This window comes from Nipponia nippon, unplaced genomic scaffold, assembly GCF_047370975.1.
Source record: "Nipponia nippon isolate SJK-2023a ecotype South Korea unplaced genomic scaffold, ASM4737097v1 scaffold_3, whole genome shotgun sequence".
Lineage (NCBI taxonomy): Eukaryota > Metazoa > Chordata > Aves > Pelecaniformes > Threskiornithidae > Nipponia > Nipponia nippon.
The window spans coordinates 76,127,396-76,143,168 of record NW_028262347.1 but is presented as its reverse complement, the minus strand read 5'-3'; the positions used below and the strand labels follow the sequence as shown (position 1 = coordinate 76,143,168).

Below are 15,773 nucleotides of genomic sequence, written 5' to 3'. Positions count from 1 at the left end.
GCGAGCCTCTGAGGCCTACCAGCATTTCTTCTGACCGTTTATGAGGAAAAAAAAAAAAAAAAAAGTCAGCTACATTAAAAATAAAAACAAACAAAAAAAATTAAATTCAACCTTCCTCACCTCGACCTGGAAACCTTCCCAAGCCCCCCCTCACCCGCCCCGGTAACTGGCACACAGCCGGCGGAGGCGACTTGAGAGGATAAAAGCCGTTGGGGGGCAGCGGTTGGAGCCGTTACCTCCGGGACTCGCGCAGGTGGGTGGCGGGAACGGCCTCAGCCGGGCGGGTCCTGGGAGGCGGCGCAGCGCCCGCGAAGGCGGGCGCTGCGCCGCCTCCCAGGACCCGCCCGGCCCAAGCTCCTCCTAACCGCCCTGGCCCGCTCTCAGCTTCATCTCCCCTTCCCTCCGCAGCGCCATGCTGCTCCCTCCTTCCGTCGTGGTGCTCTTGGGGCTCCTGGGGGTCCTGCGCCATGGCGGCGCCTCAGGTGAGTGCGGTGCGGAGAGGCGGGCGGGGGGGAGCTGTGGGCTGTGGCCGCCATTAGGCAGCCGGAAAGGCCGGTGGAGGCCGGCTTGTAGCGGGGGGAGGGTGTTTTTGGCCGGGTTGATACCTAGCAGGATGGAGGGAAAGGGGCTTGTTGCGAGGAGGGGCCTGCAGAGCCTTTTAGGGGTGTCCCAGGCGGCGGCGGGGCGACCTGCTGCTGGGTCGAGGGTTGAGCAAGAGTGAGGATCAAAGCGAAGACGCAGCTGTCTGCGGAGCTGGAGAAGGGTTTTATATATTCGTGGTTATCTTAATCTTTGGTGTGTGCAGGGAGAACCCCTTCCTCCCCCTTTTTTTTCCCCCCATTTTTTTACAGCTTAATTGCTATGAACGCTATCGTTTTAACTCTTACATGGATCTGCTGGGTTAATTTTTACCATGCCATTGCAGGGATACAGTACAGGCTGATGAGTCCGGTGTCGAGTTGTATCCTTCTAAGGAAACAAGGTGGCATTCACTGCCTATGAGTTTATATGAGAAAGGGAACAACGTGAATAGCGGGATGATTTATTTTCTTTTTTTTACCACAACCGGTGGTCGTGCGTTCCCAGCACTCTGCGAATTGTGCATTGAAAAGCATTGTCCCTGTAAAATTAACAAAATAAGTGAAACCCCGTAGAATTTGGAGCTTGGTTCCTAAAATTACTCGTTGGCTGTACTGATGTAATCTGACTTTATGTGGCATGGACTTTTTTTTTGGTAATTCCCCTGTGTTCCTGCCTGTGACTAAAATAAGCATCCAGAGGTAAGTGCAGAGTATAGCTTGTGAAGATTTAACACCTGCTTACTTTTTTCTGGTTAAACTCTTATCTGTTCAAATAAAGGAAAAAAAAAATCAGTTTCCTTTCAGAGGTAGTTCAGAGATAAGCGAGCAGTCCCTATGTTAGGGCTGATGTAAGCCTCCTCTTCTTAGTTTTCCTTTATTTTTAAACTTGCCTCTAATGAACCTTAATTGTCCAAAAGGAGAAATCTGCTCTTGGGATACTTTGCAAGGCTGCAGGACAGTGTTTGGAATCAGCCTCAAGCGTGGAAGGCTTCGTCCCTTCCCCCCCTACCCCAGTCTCATGCCCAAAATCTTAGGGGAGAGCCAAGTGTTCCCTGCTTCTTGCAAGCCCTAGAAGCTCAGGCTTGGCGCCTGATGGTGGCAAGTAGGTCTGAGAACGGAGGCTCAATGTTCTTAAATCTTAATGCTTATATTAAAAATGGTGACAAGCAATTTGTCTCAGACTTGACTGAAAATGGGTCACGAGTCAAGTGATTTTTTTACAGTATGTAGAAAGGGGGAACGAATATGGGACTAAGCTAACTGCTTTGCCTTGAAGGAGCCTGTTGCTCTATTGCCTTGCAGAGTTGAGGGTGGGGGGGGAAAGTGTTTTCCTTATGAAAAGCTAATAAGCTGTGTAATTTGTGTACCAATGTCTAGCTGATCATTAGGCCCTTTGAACAAGAATGCTTGCTTAATGGTTCACTTATTTGAAATTGTCTTGTGGTTATTCAGTCTTGGACACCCAGGTTTGCAGGGATGGGCTGTGCTGTCTCCTAATGCTAGAAGATCCTGCTTCATTTTAAAAGTGCTGATCAGTAAAATCTGTGCGTGATGGCCTATATTACCTCTCTGGGGTTCTGATGGACTGCAGCTCTTCAAACCTGGTATTTGTGCAGAAGTGTTTTATATATCGTGCTTGTTGCCTCCCAGGGAGCTCCACCTTCATGAAGCAGGAGTGCGGCTGGCCTTGTTTGCTACATCCAAACCAGGTTGTTTAGTGTTGGAAAAATGAAAGTGAATTTATAGTGTAATCAGGATTGAGCAATGCCCTTTTCATAAAGGGAGCTTATTTGGATGGACTTAGTTTATGCTAGCTGTTTAGTCTATGCAGTGACAACACTTTTAAAATAAGAGGTTCACACAAAGCTATTCAGCTGTCTGAATGTATTGGACAGCTGGTCACTTGCATCTTGAAGTGTTGTTGCCCAGATGTGCAAGTGACGTCTTAATCAACAGTGCCAGCAATGTGACTGAGGCCAGGTCTTGTGTGTTCTGGCTGATAATCAACGTGGATTAGTAAAACTATAGGCAGGTGAGACAGGTACTTCTTCCCTCACTTTTCAGACTGTAGAAGACCTCATGACCTCTAAATTGGTGGACAGAATAGTCTTCTGGGATGGGAGTGGTGCGGTTTGTGACAAGCCGCATTCTGTGGCACTATCTGCTTTAAGCATCAAACTGTGCTCTAAGCATGAGTCTCAGTACGCATGCAATTAAAGTTTAGAAGCTTTCATAAATCTTCTTGCTTCTTTTGGGGGTAGGGTGGTGTCTTTTTATTTGGGGTTTTACTAGTGTGGGAAGATGGAGACCTTGTAGCAGGACTCTGCTATGCATCCATGGCCTTACAGGTCTGATATAATATGGCTGCTGCCTTTATTTTCTTAAGTAACTGTATACTCATGTTTTTCCCTACTCAAACTAGTTTTCAGTCTGAGCTTGCATTTCATCTCCATTCAATGTCTTCATGTGACTGCTTGTTGACATACTCCCTACACTGGGAGATTCTTCTTACCTCTTAAAGCTTACATAAGGTTATTCTATATATCCACTGTGAGTTGGTTGGCACAGAGCAGAAATGCATTTTCTCTGACTGTAGAGAACCTCTTTGTCTGAGGCAAGCGTAATGTTTGAGCATGGCTCTGTAGGTAAAGACTGTTCTTGTATGGGCAGCAATGGCATTTCTTCAGTTGTGCTTCTTAATGGAAATGGCAGTGGTTTATCTTTGCTGCATGTGCTGCTGAACCTGCGGTACTGTTTGGTGTGCTACCTTCAGTGAGATCAAGCTTGCCCAAAGAAACAGCTTGCATGCCGTGGCTGGTACTGCGTGTTCATGGAGGGCTTGGTATCTGTCCTTCAAAGCATCTTTGCCAATACTGAACTCTGTATGGCTCAGATAGTCTAACGCCTGTCTGAGAACTTGCAATAGCAATAGGCCTGATGAACTGTGAGTCGGTTAATTTGTCTTGCTCTCCATGCTCCCTTTCTGCCTCAGAGTACCACCAGTGACTTTTTCAAATGACAGAAAAAGAGAAGGTTAGAAAGGTGCTGTAGTCTGTGGCCATGTAGCAATTGCTCTCCCAGCAAACTTCTTAGAAGGTTCTGCTGCTCTGCTGTACTTGTGAACTCTCCCTTTAGTCATCTTTCAAGCCTGGCCAGCAGTGTGGTTGAAGGAGCATGTGAACAAGAAGCTGAAAAATACTCGTCTGATGGATGTAGCCATTCTTGTTCTTCACCCTGAATCGATGCTCTTCTGTCCAGACTTCGGTTTAAAATGTATGTCACATGCACTGTTTTAGGAGCAATTATGCAGACAGTAAAGCGATGTAGAACACCATGCCTTAATTTACCACGCTAATTAAACTTGAGAGAGTGCCTTTGACATTTAGAGTCTCATGATCATGTTGAAGTAGTGGCTGCATGTCTTGCTGACAAACCTGTTCTTATTTATGCGGAGGCCTCTGGGTATGAGTACAGAGTGGAGGTGAGAAACAAGATAGAGCAATGCAGGTTTTTTCCCCTTGATGTAGAGCATAGAGAGGGTGTATATGGTTTCAGCTTTATTCCTTAAAATAACATCTAAGTGTGAACATCTTGCAGTTCAGGAAACTGTGCTGAAGTTCTTAAAGATCAAAGAAAAATATTTTTCCTACGTTCTAAGCTTTCACTCCAGATTTCTGAGTGCATAGATGTGTAGTCTGTGCCTTTTGAATGCTTTTCTTTAGCATTCATACTGCTAGTTGCATTTCTGGTAGAACTTAAGAGCTAAGGAGGAAAGAGGTCTTATGAAGGGGAGGATATCTAAATGCTGCTCAAGGGACTCTATCAAAACGGAAGAATACACAACTTTTTTTGTAGCTCTAATTTTACATTAATTACTGTTTGAAAACTTGGAGTAGAAACTTCTTTTACCTTGACATAAACTGAAGATGATGGGACAGAAGGATGGAGAATTTTTTTTTTCCTCTTAGTTTATGATCCCCATATTTCAGCTGGGGTTTTTTTGGTGATGCAGTACTGGTATTAATCAAATTTTGGGGGTGAGCATGTAAGGGTTGAAGTTAGCAAGATGAGATGAGTTAGACTTTTCCTCCACTGTGGGGTGAATGGAGGAGGCATGAAGGTAGGAGCTTGCCTCTGTTTACATATCATCGAGAGGCAAAGCAGCTGGCCAAAGATGCCAATTCTTGGCAGACAAGAGTGAAAGATAACAGGAAAGGAATTAAAGTACTGGGTACAGTTTTGGATGAGAAGACTGTATCCCTTCCCTTTTTTCGGATGGGAGACCACCTGTGTCATCAGCAACAGTGTATATGGGATGGTGCTGTTGATTACTCTGTGCTCCTGTTAGAGTACTTGACAGTATCAACCCTTTACACTAGAAGAGGCAACTTTATTGAGGAAGTACTCTGTATGTGTTTAGGCTTGATAAGTTTTAGGTTTGCTGGGCTACTGTGTGTGCATGCTGGGGAATTTGGGGAAAAACCTGAAAGGCGTTGTGTGTGCTCTGCAAGCATCTAGTCTGCCTGCTAACCTTCAACAAAAGAGAATCTTGTGGCTTCTGTACGGCTGCTTCTCTTTCCTCCCTTGACATCCTCTGTCCCTCAAGAGCCCAGCACAGGGAGAAACCAGGCTTTCTTGCAGAACTTGACTGACAAGCCAAAGCTGATTCTCAAAAAACCTTATATCCTAGGTCTTGTGGTTCTCTTTTAATTTAAATGACAGTGGATCATGGGGTTAGGCTCATTGTAAGAGGAAATGGTCTTGGCTGTGTCTTGGAAAAATTAGTCAGACTTTTAGATACAGAAATCAGGGCCCAACAATCCTAATTAAGAATAGTGTGGGAGCAAAAGACATATGTGAAGTAGCTGAAAGTGGGTAAGTATACATATGTAAACTACAGATTTGACTCTGTGTTATAGAAGTTGACTCCAGCTCCCATGGTCTGGGAATTACCCAGGAAGCCTAACAGGTATTCTGCAAGTTGGCTGGCTAATACAAGCATACTCGCCTGGATTTGCCAAAGAGCAAGTAGTACTCAGTATCCTCTTATTTACTCTGCTGAATGTTACTTGCTGTTGATTGCACTAGCTGGTTAGCTGCAGCTAGTGTCCATTGCTGATGAGCTCAGCTGTATCAGATACCGAGCTTCTGGCAGGAAGTCGTGCCCTATGTGCTTAGGTGCATGCCAGGCTGCACAGCAGGTTCTCTAGCTATATCTGCTCTTGTAGGTATAGCTCTGTGTAGAGTAGTCTCTGCAACCTTAATACAGCTTATAGGATCAGAGTAGTGTAAACCAACATCTTGCTCTGTTCCCAGCTGACTAATATTGGGCTACTGGAAGCTTCTAGGCTCCCCTTCGTAATTGCTTCCCTCTGGACAAAAAAAAAAAGTGTCTTCCTCTTTTGTAACACAGGTCTTCTTGAGCTCTCCTTGGGAAAATTCAGAAATGTGCTACTTAACCAGACCAATCCAGTGGAAGCTGTAATCAGGAACATTGCAAGCAATGTGACTGTTGTTATTTTTCAAGTACATGCCCAGCAAAGTGATGTGGTGATATCCTTTGATAAGGTACGGTAAGAGCGTCACTTCTGTTCTTAAGTGCTACTTTTCTTTCAACAAAGGAGTTGGCTCTGGTACATGTAGGAATATAGAACTGAAGCGAATACAGAACTGAAGCTATATAAATAATATGAATATCATACCTGCATGGCTGTTAGTATTATTTTAGTTTCAGAAATCCTTTCTTGTACCTATATGTCAGAGCTGCTATTTTGGAGGACTTAATGCTAAAGGTATTTCAGAGCTGGCTTGAAAATGTTTCAAGGCTCTTTCTTCTGGGTAGAAGTGGTGTTTTTGACATGTGACTGCTGACTGCTATCCATCCACTTGTCAATTAAAAACACATTCGTGGTAAGTGTTTGCTGGATACCTTATACACTAAACATGATCACTTTGGGATGTTTAGTTGTCTGCTGTTTATGTGGCTGGGATCTAGCCACTACAGATATGATACGATGTCTTGTTACCCCAGCTTCTTGTCCTGAATCTAATTCTCCTTTGATGGCACACAGAGAAATTCCTCCATAGTATTCCAGTGAAGGCTGCTACTTCTAGCCAACAATATAAGCATTCCTAGTGCTATACACTAGCCTCAATCTGTCCCATCATTACTGGCATGCAATCTAAAATACTGATATTTTTTATGGTGCTGTGAGGCTCTAAGTGGTATTTGAGCAGAATGTAGACTAAGCTGAAGGTAGTAAATGGGAATCTGACAGCTGCCATGCAGTTTCCCTCTCCCCGTCAGTATTTTCCAAATGAGAAAATACTGAGTGCCAAGGAGTATTCTGGGAATCTTAGGAGATGAATAACCTGTAACACAAGTCACCCAGCTCATCATCTTTGTACCGGTGAAATAGCCAGGTAATCCAAGACATTACTGTTATGCCTGTTTTGGTCTTTGATTACCACTGGTAGAATCTTCTACTGTCAATTCAGATCCTCTTTGCATTCATGGGCCTTACCAGGCCAAGGGCAGTGATGCATAAATGTGGCTATACTGCTTTAGGGCTGGTCTGCCTCTAGAAATATGAAGCTGAGCCAGACCTTAAAGCCTGCCAGGTCCACAGTGCTTCCTTGCAGTGTTGCCTCAGATAACTGTGGCCTTCTTGGACAAAAGCATGTTTTCCATGCTGAAAAATAGATTTGACTGCAGGTCAATTGGTTGTTCCAGCCACGTGAGTGCGATGCTGCCATTGCTGCCTGATCTTTCCTCAAGACCTGTGATTCTGAAAAGGATGGTGCTGGTGGGCATTGGGTCAGTAACTGACCTGGCCCCAAGCACTGTTGTCTGGCATGGCTAGTGTTAAGTCGGCTGTCATACAGTTATCTCCATTTTGGTTGAGATAGTGAGGTGCTTCTGCACTTTTGTTCCCAGAATGCTCTTCAGTGACAACTCACAAGTTTTTGTGAGGGTTATTCTAATCCTTTTACACCTTTACTAGTCACTCTATTGCTGTGCAGCGGTAGAGTTCAACTAGCTAGATTTCTCTGCAATTTGCTTGTGATTAAGTCTTTAGTAGTCTCAAACTTATCATTGGGTTTTTGAGCCTGAACTAGGCAGTGTGTGGTGTCAGGGGCCACTCCCTTCTTCCAGCTCCTTTTTTCCATCTTCCTTTTTTACTAGCTAGCTAAAGGCTGAATGCCTCATCTGTGGGAATTGGCACTGAAATGTGTGCCCTGCAGGTTTGTGGCAGGACTGTGACTTCTGTGCAGTACATCAAGCTGTGGTGGAAATCTTCTCAAGAAGAGCTACTTGTTTTTATAACTTGTTTCTGTCCAGAATCCTTCTGTGAACAGCTCGGGAACTGGAGTAGACAAAGGACTGGTTTCCATCCTTCGGCCTCAACAAAGCATATGCACTTGGTATCTTTGGTCACTGGATGCTAGCCAGGTGCTCAGCACAGCTATCTCTATTCCCTATATGGAGAAAGGTATGTCCTTATTACTTCTTAAGGGATGCCAGCTCTGCTTATTACCCGTTAACTGTGAAATGAAGTGTTGACCTTTCAGAAGTGATGTTCTTACATGGTGCAAACCTGTGATGGAAATGCCAGAAATTCTTTTGAAATGGGCCGAAAAAGTTTAGTATCACCGCTGAACTGTGAGTCGTGTATAGGATGTACTGTATGGTCTTGTCATGACTTCAGCCTTAGAGTAGAAAACTGCTGTGCGTATGTGTCAGGACCTATCTTAGACTGCAGTGAAACCACTTGTGTTGTCTGCAGGACTAGAACCTGACAGTTTTATGCGCTCAGCAAGCAGGTTATGCCTACAAGTACATGCATTGCTGAGGTCTTAAAACTTTTTTTTCATGCTGTGTAAGAGGGAAGTAAAAATGACTACAGCTATCTTTTTCTGTGTTCTAGATCCTATTCCTGGAGGCTGCAATCTAGAATTTGACTTGGAAGTGGATCCAAATATTTACCTAGACTACACATTGGTTGATACACACATCAAGTTTGCCCCTGCAAACTTGGGATATACCAGGTGTGTGAAAAAAGTTCTGTGCACTGAGCAAAACCTCCTCTGTCCTGTATTTGGCCAAGGTCATAAAACAAGATTCTGCTGGAAAGGGGCTGGCCATCCAGCTGCTGGCAGAAATCTTGTTTGCTGCAACAAACTGAGAAGTAAAGGAGGAAAAGGAGGAGGGGGAGAGGTAACACAGCGAGAGATAAAAGTTGAGAGTTGCGTCTTGTGGGAGAGGTTATGCAACTTCAGATGTGCAGTCAGCAAATACTGGATCTTCCTATTCCTCATAATGACTTAATCTGTTTGAGGAGCAGTCGTGTATTATAAGCAGTTTTATTCTTTTACTGATACTGAAGCATGATAATGACCTGGAGTTTTGTTTAATATTGAGACTTGAAATTGTAAGGTATTGTTTCCTAAATAGTGCCTGATGTTGCAGGTGATAGGCAGGGAATGGGGAACACTAGGTTCAGAGCTGTATATATAGCATGCAGGGAAAAACAAACAGGGATGTTGTGACCTCTTGGAACTCTCGTGCTGGTTCCTTATGACAACTCATAGGAAGCCTCTGTAAATATAAAGGCAGCTACCAGCACAGATACTACCTATATCGGGGTAGTTCTGCATAATACTGCTGTAGTCTGTGCTCACAAACGTTTACAGTCTAGTTTTGAATTAGTTGCTGGTGTTAACTTCTAAAGAGTAGAAGCCAAATACTGCTGCCTCGGACAGGTAACTTCTGAAAACTAATGTTAAGATCTGGGGGCTTGTGCTGGGCATGTAGCTGATCTTTCTTTAATTGCAGAGGAGCAAACCCACCATCCTGCGATTCAGGGACTGGTCAGAACTCCAGGTGGCGACTGCACTATGATGTCTACCAGTACTTCTTACCAGAGAACGATCTGTCTGAGACGGTACTCATGAGCCACATACAGAAGATGTCTGAGGTGCAAAGTATCAAAGCTAATGGCATTAAAGTAAGTCTGAAGCCCTGGTGTACCAGGCACATGGCAGTGGCACTATCTTAAGTTTTTCCCTCCCCTGTGCTTATCTTCCTTGAGTGGCGATATAAGCAAGCTGCTGATGCTTCAGGCTTCTGGCTTGTATCTTGGATTTCTGGCTAGGAAGTATACAGTGAGTGATGCATGCGAAATGGCAGCTGCTCTCTCCTGGGATAGAGGTGGCTAGTTAGCACAGCCTGAAACGTGGCAGAATTGAGGCTTCTTGCAGTGGGCTCTGATATTAGGTAGATATTAGTGACTGGTCTGTGATGTGTTTCTATGTCTTGCACTCTTTTCTCAATTAAATGAGCTCTTGTTTCAGCATCTTCCTGCTTGCTGAATACTACTTTAGCCACAGTGCTCCTTCAGTGGTGTTGAGGCCAGCTTGCCTATAGCCTTACTGCCACCGAGTGCCTGTAAATCTATAAGTCGAGCCACTTCTGACAAAGATTGATAGAGTCTCCTACCATGCCTGATAGATGCTGGGGACTGGCATCCTCGGATGCTGAGAAGTGGCCAGGGAATGCAAGGAAGAGAGGAGGGAGGAGAGCATAGTGGAACTGGACTAGAAACGGGCCCCAGTTGGAATGGCATAAAGAGATCTGATGTGCAAGAGCAAATACTTGCTGTGTGTTTACATACTCCCCAGCAAAGAGATTGGAAGGGACAGGGAGGGGAGAATCCCGGTGGCCGTGACCTGTCTGGCCTTGCTAGGGAGTAGAATGGCAGTCTTGCCTGCTTCAGAGGCCAGACCTGGGTTAGTAGACTGACCGGGAAACTGAACTGTGTCCTCAAATGAGGAGGAGCAAAACATATGAGTGAGAGAATCTTCTCCCCGTCAGAAAACATAGTAATGTTGGAGGAAGTGGAGTCTGTCCTGTAAGCCTTTAATACTTCAATTGGTAGTACTGAGAGGGTTCAGAATAAGAGAGCTCTTGCCTGCAGTTCTTGCTGGTCATCATCTTTGAACAGCTGAATATTCCCTCAGCTGTATGGACACATCAATATGCTGACAGTGACAAGCAGTTCCTTGCAATTAAGAATATTCTTTACTGTTCCAGATGCTTACTCTGACAGCTGATGACAAGACCAATGTCTACTTTTCCTCGCTTCCTGGACAAGGTGTGATCTACAACGTCATAGTATGGGATCCTCTTTGGAATACTTCTGCTGCATACATACCTGTGCATACATACGCCTGCAGCTTTGCTGACCTGGTGGATAACTGCTCTTCTCTCAGTAAGTTGGGACTTGTGTGTCCTTGGCAACTCATTTTAAGCTTGTTGTGCTCCAGCATGCTGAGTGGTGCTGTTGAGATTTGTTTTTTTTAAGTGTGAAGGAGCTCTTTGTTCTACACTAGATATGTTTTGTTACTTTATGACAGAGTCTACTCCTTGTTTAAGGAGAAATTGTAGAATAATGAAATAAGACTAAGGAGAACTATTAGCAATTGAAGGTTTAACTTAATGGAGGTTTAACATGTGGCTTGCAAATATATAGCTTTCAACTCTGTAGTGCCACTCTAGCTTTTTCCATTCGAACTGGATACATAATCTTAAATCACTCATAGGACCATAGATGCTGCATGTGAAACTAAGCTGATAAAACATGAGCTAGATTAGGGTCCAGCCTGATTTTTCAAACTGTGCTGGTGCTTACAGGAATTGGTAACTTACAAATATTTTAAATGGAGATAGTTACCTACGATAAGCATGAAGATAATGCCAGCAATAGTGAAATGACTACAAAGTCATGCTACTTTGTACAAAGGTATATAATGATAGAATTTGAGCGGAAGAAGAGCAAAGCTGCCTCTCCCATTATGGCTGCAGAAGGGACAAGAATAATGGGTAGAATATGGTTCATAAAGTAAGATTTATTCTCATGATTATTTTCTTATTATATACTGTAACACAAGTAATGTCTTCTCAGGAGACTTAATTTTAATCAGTAGCCACTCTGGCATGCAGTTTAAAAAAATAAAAAATGCTATTAATAAACCAGTAAGAATTTTGCCGAGGAGACAGAAGTGAGCCAGACTGGGATGCTGCTGGTCCTTTCTGTTGCATGGAGAGTATATTAAAGGGAGACTATGGTGAAGGCTGCAGTGATAAAGACTGTAGCTGCTGCCTGGGTCACTAATCCTGTAGCACTGGTTTTTATAATGATTGGATGGCCCTTTTTTAAAGCTGAGCAGAGAATTTTCAGGTAAAGCTGTATTGGTATTATAAACAGCAAGTTACAGCTACTTAACTATTGTTACAGAAACTTCAGTCTTTTGAATAAGGAGGAAGCTCTTGATTTCTTAATCAGACTGGAACTGCTTCAGTATTCTGTTGGAGGTCCTATCAAGATAACTGTTAGTTCAGGCATTGCAGATCTGCTCACATCATGTGTCTGAAGGAGTGGCAGCTATTAAGTTTTCAGTAGACTCAGTGGCAGCAGCCTGACCTTACCTTAGTCTCATTGTTGGGACTACTAGGTGGAATGCTCTAGTAACCATTTCTTTCTCCTTGTAGGCAAACTCTCTACCAAAGTATTCTTCACTGCTTTTGCTATTCTTGGTCTCTTCACTTGCTTTTTTGGACACAGATTCTGGAAAACAGGTACTGAATGTTGAGGTTTTTTCTCATAAGTCTGGTTGGAATTTCATAGATGTAACTTGCTGTGTCTTAGAATGGTGGTGGTATTACTAAGATTCACTTGACAGTGATTATGTGCCAATTGGGTCCACTGCTTTGCTTTTACGGGATCAGAGCTTTCGAGTGCAGAGCAAGAAGTTTCTGGTATGCAAAGAACAGAAACATAGAACTAGGGTGCATGCTGGGCAATATAAATATGTAGTTTTTTGACTGTTTGAAGTGCTTTAGGACACCCTTTTCCAGAACAAAGTGTTGTCTGGCTTTCCTTTAGTGCTTCTCAGCCACTGAGCTGATATGTTACCACAGGGAAAGAACATCAAGATGTCTGAAGATGTACTGAAGTGGGCTTGGTATGGAGTGATATGGCAACATACTAAATCTTTTTTCTTTCTTCTCTAGACTTATTCTTCATGGGCTTCATATTCTCAGGATTCTTCTTCTTTGTATTCATTACAAGGGTAACTGGCCTGGGTTATGATGGTGAGTAGATATGTCAGGATACCCTGTGCTCTTCCCAAGTATTGTGGTTATGAATCCCTTAATAAAATCTTGGTTGTGCTTGTTGTTGGCCAGCCTTAGGAAGGATAGGAGGATAATACCTGGGTACTTGAACCCAGCTTTGATTACTGTAATAGCTGAATATGTAGCAGAGTAACTGTTGCTTCCAACATCAAATAGTGATGCAGAATTAATAGCTGCAACTATAAAAGACAAATTTAAGTATCTATCCAAGGAAGATCCAGGTTTTTAGAAACTGTGGAAATTTGCAACATACTTCCTTCCTACTTCTTTCATAATGGATGGACCTCAGTTTCAGGTCTAATGCAAATTTCATCTGTAAAATGACAGAGGAGGGTCTGCATCCTGCTTGTTAGACTAGCAAGAATTAGTTCCTTTTGTCTTTGTCCTACCTCATAGTTACTTTTTTTGATACATGTGCGTTAGCTGTTGCAACCGTAACTGCCCTGGGAACTCAAGGCACTAATGTACCTAGTAGCAAGACTTTCATTCCAGTCCTATGCCACTCTTTCCGTAGCACATCCTCAGTTGCAGACTGGAGTCTAAGTGAGATGTGTGAAGCAAATACCGATACTCTTGTTTGGCTTTTTTCAGAAAGCTTTCATTAGGTAACAAAATCAAGCATGTAAGTAAAGCTGCTAAATACGTTATTGCAGTAACTGAAGTTTTCAGAGTGTTGGAATTTCCCGTTTTCTTTTTCAGTGCGTCTTATTTTGACAGCAGTAGCTGGAATTATTGGAGGGCTCTTCCTGGTTGCAAGCTGGTGGAGATTTGGCTCTGTCCTACTCTGTATGTTTATTATTGGACTTGTGCTGGGATTTCTCTTTTCATCGACAGTCTTCTTTACTCCACTAGGTATGCACTGAAATACTCTGCTGCAAAGTGCTGGCTATTGAGTGATATGTTCCTGCTGTGTTACAGGAACACTGCAAGGCTCTTAAGGTTAATGCCACTATCTGGTTTATCTTAATGTTGTTATATTTAACTTTCCCTTTCCAGTCTTGGGAGGAATAGAGATGTGCCTGAAGCCTTCTTTCAGGTGTGCTGTAATTAAAACTACTTAGGGAACCTGCACTGGTGGGAAAAGGAAACTGCTTATTCTGCAGAGAACTTGCTGAGGCTCTTCCTATTTAAGCTGTATGCCGTCTCAGCAGTCTGTGACACCAGCTCTGCTCCAGGCGAGCACTTGCTGTCTGTCTTGTTATCTGTTCAGGACAAGTCACAGTAGAAAATCTGCAGTTTAACTTGGAGGCTTCAGGCATAAAGGCATCGTGGATTAAGAGGAGCTCTTGCTGTTACCTTTCACCGTGCTACGGTGCAAGGCTCTGGGAGCACTGCACTGTAAGAGTCTAACTTGTATTTGCAGCTGGATTGACATCATCAGGGTCTCTAGAATGACTTTTTTTTTTGAGAGAAACCATAGATAATTGCTTAAAAGCAAGCAAGGCTGCTGAGCTGAAATCCCTCTGGGACATCAGAGCATCAGCAACACTGCTTTCTCTATTGTAATTTTAAATCTCAAAATGACTTAAGATCCCTTGGTGGGACAGTTTTTCATTCTTCAGTCATCTGTGTTTGACCCAAGCCACAACTCTGTGATAATCCATGCAGTCCCTGGTTGCTCTTCATTAAAGTAAAACATTGACTCAGCTGGGGGTCAGCTTGTCCCCTCTGTTTAATTGACAGGCCTCAGAAAGCAGGAGAAACGAAGTAGTGTATGAATGACTTAATTACTCTTCCTGAAGAATTTGTTGCCTTGTGTTGTTGTGATGGCTGTACTTGCACCATACTCTAGAGTCAAACATACATAGATGCAGGTTTATAGATTATAACCTATATAGCCATAAAAAGGCTTCTGATTGGGCAGAAGTACTCTAGTACTTTTCTTTCTTACCAGATGAATAACACATACCTCATCTAAAATCTTTCTCATGGACAAGATCTGCTGTCCCAACTTAGAGCACAGGACCTATACTCAACTGGGACAGTCTTTCTCTGGTCTTGTGTTGGGTAACTGTGTTACAATGCATCTTAATCAGCATTTGAGCTCAAAAGCTAAGCTTTTCCATATTGTCGTCTAGATTTCTGAACGTACAGAATCTTTTGGGGGGAAAAGCTTACCCCCAACCACTTACAAAAAAGGAAATGTTTTGCTAACTATAAATTACATGTGGAATATGGTGTCTTTGCAGGAGACTACAGGGTCTTCCGTGATGATGTTGTGTTCTGGGTGACCTTTTCATCTGTAGCCTTGATGATTCCAGTGCTTTTTGTTGGCTGTCCAAGAATTGTAAGTAGTCTGTGCTGTCACCTCAGGAGGAGGGATATACATAGCATCCACTAACACTTGCATTTAGTAGACTTCTGCTGTCTTAACAATATGTCTGGATAACAGGTGGGTGCGTGCAGCCAACTTCTCGTAGAAGAACTGATACAAGATACTGCCTTAAGGAGGTGGGGAAATAGAGTGTTTATCAGTCTCCTAAAGCTGTGTTTTTTCTCCCTCTCTAGCTGAACATACTGGCTACTGGAATAGTAGGCTCTTATGCAGTGATCCTAGCTATTGCTTGTTATGTCTACACAAGTCTTGCTTACATCACCTTAGACCTACTCAGAAGGGTCCTCAATGACTACTTCAGCAGAGCTTACACCAATGTGCCTTTTCAGACAAATGGTGAGTACTGCTCTTAAGACTTTTTTTTAAAGAACTAGTATGAAATGCTTATTTGAGAAACCACTGCCTCTTTGGTTCCATTGTCAACAGTGAGTGTTGAGGGTAGGAAGGGAAGAAAGGAGAACAAATTAAGTACGGTGTGAGACTTAACACCCAGATGAAAAATTCTAATCCTCCAAAAGAAGTACTGTGTAGACTCAAAGGCACCACCCTTGCAACAGGTTTTATGTGACAGAGGCCCTTGTGAAAGGTGCTTCTCGGGCTCGGACTGCCACCTTGCTGATGAGTTTGCAGTGTGGGCAGTCAAAAGGCCTGGTACGGTGAC

At 43.4% G+C, this 15,773-nt stretch overlaps 1 protein-coding gene across 4 annotated transcripts in view; it reads left to right on the top strand.

Moving 5' to 3' along the window:
- Positions 1-324: 324 nt before the first annotated feature.
- Positions 325-15,773, top strand: part of TM7SF3 (transmembrane 7 superfamily member 3) — a 37,297-nt gene continuing 21,848 nt past the window's right edge. For all 4 annotated transcript variants that reach the window (XR_015706460.1, XR_015706458.1, XR_015706459.1 and 1 more), the window contains exons 1-11: positions 325-482; positions 5,995-6,149; positions 7,924-8,074; positions 8,510-8,630; positions 9,418-9,589; positions 10,675-10,852; positions 12,133-12,219; positions 12,655-12,735; positions 13,477-13,629; positions 14,967-15,064; positions 15,286-15,448. Coding sequence is in view for 1 of the 4 variants with exons in the window: in XM_087765505.1 (XP_087621631.1) it covers positions 413-482; positions 5,995-6,149; positions 7,924-8,074; positions 8,510-8,630; positions 9,418-9,589; positions 10,675-10,852; positions 12,133-12,219; positions 12,655-12,735; positions 13,477-13,629; positions 14,967-15,064; positions 15,286-15,448 (1,429 nt within the window). In the remaining 3 variants the exon portion in view is untranslated. The remainder of the gene's footprint in view (positions 483-5,994; positions 6,150-7,923; positions 8,075-8,509; positions 8,631-9,417; positions 9,590-10,674; positions 10,853-12,132; positions 12,220-12,654; positions 12,736-13,476; positions 13,630-14,966; positions 15,065-15,285; positions 15,449-15,773) is intronic.